This window comes from Populus nigra, chromosome 15 (genome assembly GCF_951802175.1).
Source record: "Populus nigra chromosome 15, ddPopNigr1.1, whole genome shotgun sequence".
NCBI classification, from domain to species: domain Eukaryota; kingdom Viridiplantae; phylum Streptophyta; class Magnoliopsida; order Malpighiales; family Salicaceae; genus Populus; species Populus nigra.
Window position 1 is genome coordinate 13,665,588 of NC_084866.1, and position 12,061 is coordinate 13,677,648.

The following is a 12,061-nucleotide window of genomic DNA, read 5'->3' on the forward strand; positions in this document are numbered from 1 at the left end:
ATCATAAGATCTATATATAGTAATATTGGTTAATTAGCGAAATAGCTTGCAAAATTTGACCCCATGAAACGTGGACACCACCACGTAGCCGTTCGGGTTCTAAGTATATATTGCCTGAAGGTCTGCCCTTCTGCTTGAGAGTGAGCTTTGAGGGCTCCATGTGCTGATTCTGGTTTAAAAAAAAAATAATTATTAAATCACATCTATCTTTTTCCAAGACAAAGAGAAGGAAGGCTATTTTATTGATTTTTTTTTTCAAAGAATGAGATTATCTTATTTATCAATCTCTCATTAATTAATCTACGAAAAATAAAACTCGAAAATTAAATCTACATTTGATAACATTCAAGCAAATTAATTAAATCGTAGAAGTAGTTTGACATCAAAGAAACGATTTCTTAATTTTATTAACGTTCTAAATTCAAATTAATATCGAGACTAACATGCATATCATTCATAAGAGTTTATTTCTCTAAATGAATACTCTTAAAACCATATTAAAAATTGATTTAATTTTAATTAGTATGTATTATATGATTCAAAGATTACTGAAATATATAACAACGAAAACACATCTAAGTCTCAGGCTTCTTTATTTTCACCAGTAACCTTCAAAGAATATCTACTAGTTTATAAATTGGTCGAGTTCTAACGTATATGGTATTTGTTTCATAGATTTAATTTATAATATCTTCGATACTGCTGTCAGCATGGACACAAACAAAATAAGGAACATATAGCAGATACAGAAAACTTTATATATATATATATATATATATATATATATATATATATATATATATATATATATATATAATTTGTGGGATATGCTACGTTAGATACGAGCTTTGCCAGGTACATGTCCGAGTGAGTCACGAAACTTTTGTCACTGGAGAGCTACGTTGTTAAGCAAAACAAGTTTTGTCACAAGACAGCTTCTTTACAGTTAAATTGTTTTGTTTTTCACTTTGAAACAACAGCATATGACAAAAGCAAAACGATCCTTGAAATGTTGGTTCATGTAAGGCTATTATAAAATAATCTTTATACAATGTATTAAATGTATGTATGGTTTATTACAAAAACTGAAATAACTCAGTTATTTACGGTGCTTCAAGACATAGTTTACCGAATAATAAAAATATTGTTTTGTCCTTGCACGAAAAACTCAAAACACATGGTTTTTGGGTATGTTTGGGAATATGGTACAAATTATGTTTTTTTAAATTTTGATATTTTTTTTGTTTAAAATAATTTTTTTATGTTTTAGAATTATTTTGATGTGCTAATATCAAAAATAATTTTTTAAAAATAAAAAAAATTATTTTAATGTATTTTTAAGTGAAAAACACTTTGAACCGTCACCGCTACCACAATCTCAAACACATCCTTTATGGGATTTATTTGTCTTTGTCATATTTATTAGGGGTTAAATAAATAATTTTACATTTTGCATCAGCAGTGTAATAATAAGCATGCCCTTAGAAGTTAAAAAAAAACAAAACTTGGTATAAAAGCATTTTACTATTTTTCTCCTTCATATGCACAGTTAAATAACCTCTTTGCCCTTATATTTTTCAAAAGTAAAAACCGATGATGAGGGCTATTTGGGTCTTTTCCATATAGTTTTTTTTGTATTATTTTCTGTTATATAGTTTTGTTTTGAAAGGGATAAATAGATATTTCACTTAAGATTGCTACAGTAAAAATACCCATACCTTTTAAATTTTTATTATTAATTAATATAAATTCATGTTATACTTGTTAAATAATATTTATAGAGTCTTATTTATTAAGAGTAGGATAGTACTTTCAGTTTAACCTATATATATTTTATTTGTATTTACGTTGAGATTAAGCACTCATAATATACAGATTATTTAGAATTCTAAACTTCTTTACTTATAATATACAGATTATTTAGAATTCTAACTTTTTTTTTTTATGTTTAATCTTAATTATTTTAACAACACTATAACTAATCCAATAGTTTGATGAATTAATGATCCACTAGTTAAACCAATAACATAGTTATCTAGTGGCTTGATATGTTTCAGTAACAATGGAATACAGGCACCAAAACCTTCGAAATGTCTTGTACAAAGAAGAATGTGCAGGGAGAAAACAACAATTAATTGAGGATTGTTAAAGTCACAATTCTCAGCTACGGAGGGCCCAATTAAGCTGCCTGTCGAGAGAGATTATCATTAAAGATAAAATAATTGAGGGGGTGGTTGAGGGGATGGACCGCCAGCTCCCAAGATAAGGTTTTCAGGGAGCACAAAGGCACCCAAGAAAGAATATGCCAATGCTTTCATCCTTTCTCCTCCTATAGGCATTTCGTCATTTTATAAATATGTCAAAGCTTTCAAAATGAAGTGACATGCATGCTCAGAAAAAACACAGAGAGAAAATTAAAGATGGATATTTCACCGATTGATGCAGGTTAAAGCATCATAAAAACAATAAATAAATCACATCAAGGTTGAAGATATACTGAATTCGGATAAAATAAAAAATTACTAAATTGACTCGATCTATAACTTTTGTGACTAATTTTATGGTGTGAATAGCAACTTGCTGACTCCCCCACCAAAAAAATAAAAACTTGGGTAGAATCTCGATGTGTGTGTGTGTAAACCTTGATAAGATAAATAAAGGGTGGGAGGTTTTTTATATTCGTGATGTGCTCTATGCTGTGTGGTGTGATTTGTGTATTCTATTTGTTTATATAGAGAAAATATATAAAAAAATTTAATGAGTGAAACACTTAATTATTAAACAAACACAAGTGATATGGGTGAAAAAAAGGCTGAATCTAATAAAGAACTAGGCTACCTTACCGGTTTATTCACAAAACAAAAAATTACATTACATAGAGTAAAAACTTGTCGAAGTTGAAAAAAATAACAAATAAAATTATCAAGTGAATCAATAATCATTTAATTTAAATTAAAAGAGAGAGAGAGAGTCTTTAAAGCATTAAATCAGTGAACAAGCAGGTGATGAGAAGATTTTATTTTAAAAAGCCACAATATTTATTTCAACCTCAGGCTCAAATCATCCAAAAAAAATTCCATCTCATATCACATCGTTGAATTATACTTAAAATCATTTTAAATATCTCAGTACTGCATAAACTATTAGAATCCATGTTAGTACAATGTAAGAAAAAAAAAGAGAGACTTTTCTCGATGTATTGGGATTTTTCAGCTAGAAGAGACATCAATCACAATAATTTTTTTTTTCTCCCTTTCAGGCATGGAAATTAGAGAGAAATGACCAGAGAGTATATTCTAATCCGGGGATATGCCATAAAAAGATCCGAATCCTCTATCTTTTTCAAAGGGCTAAATAGTCCAATGATTAAAATTCCACCTCTGACGACATATATATCCCTAGGTTGGGGGTTAGGGAGACCACCAAGAATAAGATCAATTCAACCAAAAATATCATTTTCAGTCTTATCGTGACAAATGTATTTTATAATATTTTTTTAAAAAATATCAAATTGATATTAAATAAATATTTTAAATAATATTAAATTGTAAGTGTTTTTTTGTTAAGAGAGTATGTATCCCACCATGAACTTTTTTATTAAAAGCATATGTGTTTTTTTTTTTACTTTTTATTGATTTATTCTAGTTTCACAATCCAAATTACGAATTTATCATGTTAACTTAAGTTGATTCAAGTTATTTTTTTTTCAATTTCACCATTCAACATTTGATTTATTAAAAATTAAGTTTTATAATTTATTTTGATCTATTTTTTATGAGGTTATTATGATCTCAAACCTAGTATGCAGATTGACATATTATTTCAGGCTGATCTGAATCGATCCTATATATTTCCGTCTTAATATTTATATATAAAAAAATTTCATCTTGAATATTTATTTTAAATCAAACTATATTTTCATTAATTATTTATATTACCTTTAAATCCATCAAATTGACTAGACTACATCAAGTTAATCCCTGGATAATTTTTTTTTATCAGAAACAAATCATTAATAATGCTTATACAATTTTTTTACATTAACAAAAAATTTTTAAAACCCATAACATTGCGTGGGTTAAATACATAATTCTTTTAACTATTTCAACTAAAAATCTAGTATATATCAGGTTATGAATATTAAGTTTTTTTAGATTAACCCGCAAAACCATATCGAATTTAACATATATATATATATATATATATATATATATATATATATATATATATATATATATTCCACATCTTTTTGCACCGGAAACTCGATATAGAGTAGAATTGCCGGTTTGGCAGTGATTGGGGCCATGCATGTTTTTGGCTCTATTTTCTGACCTTAATAAAGAATAATACTGATAGGTAGTAGACATTGATCAATAGGGCATGGATATTCTCTAGTGCCTTGGAATTATACCTTCCCTCATTAATGAACATATCTCATTAGGTTTGGCTCATGACGCTTCCAGGCTGAGCTGAGATTATTTGACAGGGAAATTTATTATTAAAAAAATTATTTATTAAAAATAAAATAAATTTTATACTATTCTACATTTAAACACAAAATAATAAAAAAAATCTAAAATCTTTTCAGGACCCGTCCTCTACCTACCTCCTCCTAGTTTCGCCTCGATGCTTTGATGATGTTGTGTATTAAAATATTTTTTATTTAAAAATTTATTATGAAACACTGTAAATTTCCAAAAGGCTAGGCATGGTCTTGGATCTCTGGCCACTTTTAGATTATTTTTTTTATTTGATGTTATTTAATTTTCTTTTCCTTTCTATATTCAAAAAGATTACCGTGAAATCTGAAAAGTGAGTCAGGGAGATTGAATTAACTTCGGCTCTTATAAATTAGCTAAATTACACGATTTATTATTTTAGATAAACATATTTAAAATGATTTCAGTAATAAATTAAAATGATATTATTTTAGAATTAATTATGTTTTATAAAAGTTTGATCAGGTTAATGCAAAATCAAACACAAACTACATCAAGTCTTGGATCTATGGGTTATTGGGTCGGGGCGGGTTTGATAATGCTAAGGGAATTTGGGAGGAAAACATAAGAAAAATAAATAAAAGCAAGGATTAAAAATGTTGATCTACCATTACTTTTCATTAGAAATTCAAAGGTAGAGGACCGAAATGAATATTTTGAAAAATTGTAGAGTTAGTATTGGGAAAATTAAAACAATAAAGGATTAAAAAACACAAATATAAAAGACAGGGACCAAAACGTACGTCACAAAAAGTACACATAAATAAACAATAAATCTATTGTTTTTGTCTTTATCAAGAGAATAAAACCAGAGATATACCCTTTGATGAAATGGACGCAAAATTGGATATTCCAAACCCTTCGAATATTCTTCTCTTTACCGTTATATCTCCCCCTCTTCCCCACTTCCTCGTATTCTCCCACACTCTCCCTCACTCTCTCCCATTTTCTCAGCAACCAAACACCCCCTCTCAAAATGAAATTCGGCAAAAGCTTAAGCAACCAGATTGAAGAAACATTACCTGAATGGAGAGACAAGTTTCTCTCTTACAAAGAACTCAAGAAAAGATTGAAACTCATCGAGCCAAACAACAACAACAGCACAACCATGAACAATGGAGACTCCCGGCCGTTGAAAAAGCCAAGATTCGCCGCCGCAGAAGGTGGTAGAGGAGGAGATTGCAAGGAAGGAAGTATGACAAAAGAAGAGATTGATTTTATTAAGCTGTTAGATGATGAGCTTGAGAAATTCAACAGCTTTTTTGTTGAGAAAGAAGAAGAGTACATCATCAGATTAAAGGTATTTTTTTTGTTTTTCAATTTCTCCTTTACGATCTTGTTTGGTTTCCGAGAAAATCTTTAATTCTCCGAGTTGATGAGAAAAATTAAATTGTTAATCTGGAATAAGTTAATGTGACGGCATTCGTTGATGAAACGGTGTCGTTTTTCGCTGTTGGATGCTTTTACTGTAACGGACAGTTAAAACCGTTAGTTGCCAGGTGTTTGGGATAGACAACTGGCACGCAACCCCTTAAATGTGGTTGTAGGAAGCAGGCAATTATGCTTTGGTATATTCTGTGAAAGCATCTACTTATATATATATATATATATGTATATATATATATATGAAAATAATGTCAACCACTGAAAATTATTAGGGCCCATATGGGTTTTTGGTATCAAAACTAATGGTTTATGAATGCATTAATTTAGGTGCTGATGATCTATGCTAATTATTGCATGAATGTGATTATTAAATGGTTTACGGGGTCATTTCTGTGTTCAAGTGGGTGCGTTGAGGTGGGGTTTTTTTTTTGTGATCTTGATGTGATTTTTATAAGAAAATATATTTCAACTAATGAATTTTGATATTATATTTGTGATGATTAAAATTTGGAAGAATGTATCACACACCACATAGTATTATTTGTGGTGAAATGCAAGTGCAAGGAGATATTTTATGCGTCTATAACTTTTGATTTGCCCATGAAAGTAACTTGAATGGTTGGAAGTTGTCTTCTTGTGGTGAATTGATGGAAATCATTCTTTTGAGTTTTCCTGTGCTGTGCTATATATATGGATGCGAGGAGACGTTAATTGAAGATAAGAAGAAGGTGTGGATTTGCTTTTTAGGCTAGATTTTCAAGCCATGACATAATTTAGGGATTTTAAATAGATTATGAACAGAGTCTAGTTGAGGCATGAATATAAAACTCAGCCTGCCAGGTCAATCCAGGATTTTCATGTCTATTTTTTTTTTTTTTAACTAAAACAACGCTGTTTTAATTTATTGTTTTTTTTTTAAATCAAACCCCGAGTCATGTCACTGATGCATTGGCTGCCCATGCCATGACTTGGTCCTGGGTTGCGTCTTATAACCATGAGTTGAGGTTTGTTTTTCAAGTCCGTGGGTCCTATTTATTTGGGATGGTGGGTAGAGATTGTTCAGAATAATAAACTTGAGTTCACTTTATACTTTGTTGGCTTCCGTTTCAATAACTATTTAACAAGAAAGGAATAAGATGCTAAAGTGTCTTAGGTATTTGAGATCTGTTTTTGCACCATATGTCAGTTAAGTAAAGATAGAATCTGCCCATTTGCTAGGAAAATTGAAGATTTGTGATTGTGATGCAGGAGTTGCAAGATAGTGTGGCAAAGGCAATCAATTCCAATGAAGAGAAGATAAAAATTAGGAAGGAGATTGTAGATTTCCACGGAGAGATGGTTTTGCTGGAGAATTATAGTGCTCTGAACTATACTGGTACGAACATTCATAACTACTGTAATTAAGTTATTGCATTTGTTTAATTATATTGCCACAATACAATCATGGCTAATCTTTGCTTGCTTTCAACAGGATTGGTAAAAATACTGAAGAAATATGATAAAAGAACTGGTGCTCTCATTCGCCTGCCCTTTATCCAGAGGGTGTTGCAACAGCCTTTTTTCACCACCGATCTGCTCTACAAGCTCGTTAAAGAGTGTGAGGCAATGCTCGACCGCCTCCTCCCATTGAACGAACTGCCGCCATCTGATGGGGATGATGACTTGTGTGGTGATCCTTCGACCTCTTCAACCACCACAAATGATGACCTACTCAGATTCCCAAGGGAACTTGCAGAGATTGAACTTATGGAGAGTTCATCTATGAAGAGCACCATATCTGCATTGCGTGTTCTAAAGGAAATTCGAAGCAAGAGCTCCACTGTTAGTGTTTTCTCATTGCCACCACTTCAGATAAGCGGATTGGAGGATGCTTGGAAAAAGGTTCCTATACTTGAACAAGAAGCCAAGTAGCAGGATTCTGGGGGATTGTAGGCTTGCCCCCCTCTATTCTGTAAAATTTCCTTCTAAAAGAAAATCTCTTTCAAGTTACCTTTCATGCATGGATTATGCATATCTTCGATACTAACACATAGTAAGATGTTAATTAATTAATGAATCGTCTAAGCACAAGTATGTACAGCCGAAACCTTTGGCCTTCATATATTTCTGTTCACTGTCTTCTGAGTTTGGTTGTGTTTTTTCGCTTCACAAGCTATGATAATGAACCTAATTGTTTGGCTTGCTTTTCTATGATTATCTCACATTACTGATCGAATTTTTTAAAAAAGTCTTTCATATTTGAACCAAAATATTATATCTTTTAACACGTTTTCTGAAATTCAAAAACCCAAATGATAATACTAAAAACAAATTAGTTCTTAGGAATGTGTTTGTTTGCAATGCGTGTGGTGTAAATTACGCTCGGGGTCAACCAAGGACCCAATTGTCTTGAAACTTAACCTAGGCCGGGTTTTATAACAAATAAGGGAGTTGACCCGATCCTTATGTGATTCTATCAAAAATTTAGGCTGATTCAATTTTTTGTAAATGATGTTGTTTTGCCTTTTTTTTTTTTTAAAAAAGAAATTTGATTAACATGCTCGATTGATAACCCAAACCTGGTATCGGGTCATATTTAATAACCATGTTATCATCTAAACTAAGCTTTCAAAATTATTTTTGAAATTAAAGTTAGTGGATCTCTTAAATAAAAGCTCTTGAGTTTGAAATTTGTATAAATTTATATTATTTTGTGTTTATTTTTTTTATTAAATAAAATAAATAATAAAATTTGAATTTATAATCGTTTGATCAATAAAATTTTGATATTATATTTAAAAAAATTATCTCAATTCAATAATTTAAACTATAAAATATTAAAAAATAATTAAAGGATAAAATTTATGTTCTCTGGCTTTGGTTATTTTCCTTGTTGCATTCAATATCCATATCCACTGGATATCTTTCTAATATACAAACAGTTAAGAAATTCATTCTTTTCACGCACTCCTTGTTGCTTTATAAATTACTGTTGATTTAAGCAAATTGATTTATAGATACAAAACTTGTGTAATCCCTCTTTCTTTTATCTGGTTCAAACTTACCAAAGCTTAATTTTAACTAATCAATTCCGTAATTACTATATTAGTGTGCAAAGTTACATATAACTCAACAAACTTAGTCTTTGACGTGCAGCTGCCAAGGAAGATAGAATCGCAGCATCGGAAGAGGTTTAAAATGATCATGCCAAGAAATATTTGTATTCGAAAATGGAGTTCTTATAGTGATAAAAGCAAAAATGTCTAACAGTGCATGCTTATGCTTAGGTTTGATCTTTACTCGGCTTCTAGGATATTCAATAAATTTATAAATTAATTATAGTGCATGTAAGTTGGCCGGATATCCGAGTTATATATATATAAAAAATGTCTAAGAGTGCTTGGATGATGAAGTTGAAGATGTAGTAAAGCTTCATAACGAACCACTCTCGATCTAAAGTGTTTACAGACTTAAAGACAATGTCTAACATAATATTGTAATATAGTAACCATATAATACAGTATAACACCTTGCATTAAACAGCATATACAATAATATTTATCAAACTCGGTCACGATTGGTGAGTTGACCTGGAAAATTTAGAAACTGAAACCTAATTTAAATCGGTTTCTACTTAAATTGGACAGGATAGTTACCTAACTAAATGCATTTGATCTAATCATGTTACCAGATTTTTTTCCGGTTCCAGCAACCCCTTCAAGAGGTCCAGCTTTCCTTTCACCGGTCGGTCTGGCCCAGGAATGGGAGAGTGGTCAAAAGCAACATGCTCAACAACTTCTTTGATGAGACAAATCCTACGAGATGACGGTCTTGTGAAACACACAACTCCAGAAACTGCCTCTCCTTTGATTAAAAATAAAAAGAAACTAAAAGAGAAGAAAGGACGAAGGCAAATCCACTGACAAAGCATCTCCCCGCATCCGTTGCTCTAGCATAAACGCCATAGTACTACTAAATTGGACTTGGCACATTGAAAGCGAGAAACTGAACTTCAAGAAGTTTGCATACGAGGATTGTTTGGTAATGCAATTAACGAACCAGGATTTTATAAGTAATTTTTTATTAATATTTTACTAAAAATATTGGATAAGGAAAACATTTAGGAATAAACTTCCCAAACTCTTGGACGCATTGACCTAGCACCACCAGCCCCAAACACGCCTCAACATAGGCATGTTAGGCCTGACACACTGACAGACCCAGTAGCTTGGTCTGGCGCTTTGCTATGTCAATAGAGATGGGCCTGGCAAATAACTCATGTAGGTGTCGAGCCTAAGGTTTTTTGCCATCTTACCTTGGGCATGATCGAGTGCTTTATGTTCTTCTAGGCCTAACGCCTGACCGGATCACTACATCCATGGATTTAAATATAACATCTGAATCTAATGTCATACCTCCACAGATTTTACATGAATCTTAGAGGAATAATTTCTTAACAAATAGACTTAATTAAACAAGTCTATACTCTATCAAAATCATTAGGTGCATTAAAATCTCTCATGACCCATAATGTCTTGGTGTCTTAGCTTGATAAAATGAGTGAAACACAATTCATAATATAAAATTAATTTATAAGGATGAAATGACTCTTTAACCTATCAACTCTAGTAAAAGAACAAGATTCAGAAGCTATAAATACCCTCTAAACCACTCAGGTAAATGATTTATAATATCTCAATTCCTAATATTTTTAGTATATATATATTTTTAGAATCTATCTCTGTAAAATATCATTGTATTTTCTCTCTCTAAAAAGATACTTACTTAAACATTTGAGAATCCCTAAATCTATAAAAGAAGACTTTTTATAGGTACTAGCTATTAGCCATCTTAATTTACCAGACATTAGGTATAATCTATCATTGCCTTAGCTAGAAAGAAATGATCAGATTGCTAGAATCAAGAGATTAACCAAGTATCCATTATATAAGCTTTGTTCATAAGTTATTTGAGTATTTTTGGACATCATTAATGATGTAAGGTGTTTTTTTAATTAAAAATATATCAAGATAATATTTTTTTTTATTTTTAATATTAGCACATTAAAATTATTTAAAAACATCTAAAAATGTATAAATTTAATATTTTGTGAGGTGAAAGATCATTTTAAAAACACGTTGATTTGCAAAAACAATCGCTCTAACTAAGAGCCAAGTCCTCACCCTCTTAACCATAGGAGATAGTTGCACTTTACTATTCTATTCCTCTTTTTGTTTAAGAAAAAAAAAAAAAACTCAAGCCTGAAAGCGACAACTTGAATGAAATACTATAGTCCGAAGGAAATCATGTAAATAGATAAAGGAGTCGACAGTATTCTCTTTTCTTTTTGCTACTATATTGTGCTCTGGAGATCTGAAACTGTGAGACAAGGAGTTCCCTTGGAGAAGGTCGTTGAGTCACTTTCCGAGATCAAACCCGTCCAATCTACAGCCAAGAAGAATAAAAAAAAAAAAGAAAAACGTTGTTTCAATAAAAATATTTGATCCGGGTTGATCTAACAACCTGTATACTGCCCGATAATTTAGTGATATAAGTTTTTTTCTGAATTATTCCTAGAGTCGGGTCTAATACCTAGTCTAGATGTTTGGAAAAAAATAATGAAAACAGAGAGTTAGAGGGGTTGAGATCGCTTCAGTTGCTTTTGTTGGGTTTCTTTGGAAACAGGCTATGATTGCCAGAGGTGGGCGAAAGGCTTCTCCTTTGCTTGGGTGAATGAGTTTTGGATCTGTGCATGATTCTACGCTTTATCAATGAAATTCAAGTGTGATTGTGCATTTGCATTCTTGTCATGGTGACAATAAATTAGGTGTGCAACATTTTGCATCTTTTTTTGAGTTCATGCTCGAACAAAAACCATACTTTTCACAATGTTTTTGCCACCCACCCTTTAATTTGTTGTCTTTTTGCCCATTAATTTTATTGTCACTAAATGCTTGCACCAAAATATTTGAAGGGAGTAGTATCAGGTGATTTCCACGTATTCAAGAACTACAAATTTTGACTTCCCATTACAAAGAATGTTCTTCATATATATTCTACCTCGAAAGGTATGTAAGATTCATGGAATATATAAATTTGTATATGATGGTAGGGTACCTTCTAAGCAAAATGGAAATTATACTGCTGGCCACTAGCCTACCCTAACAAAAACAAAACAAGATAATCATCGGTTAATT

General features: G+C 31.2%; 1 protein-coding gene across 1 annotated transcript; it reads left to right on the forward strand.

Annotated features, from left to right (window-relative positions):
- Nucleotides 1-5,359: 5,359 nt before the first annotated feature.
- LOC133673693 (SPX domain-containing protein 1-like) lies at nt 5,360-8,009 on the forward strand. Its single transcript, XM_062094555.1, has 3 exons — nt 5,360-5,799; nt 7,134-7,260; nt 7,357-8,009. The coding sequence occupies exons 1-3, from the start codon at nt 5,476-5,478 to the stop codon at nt 7,794-7,796; spliced, it is 891 nt and encodes a 296-aa protein (XP_061950539.1). The 5' UTR covers nt 5,360-5,475; the 3' UTR covers nt 7,797-8,009.
- Nucleotides 8,010-12,061: the final 4,052 nt, after the last annotated feature.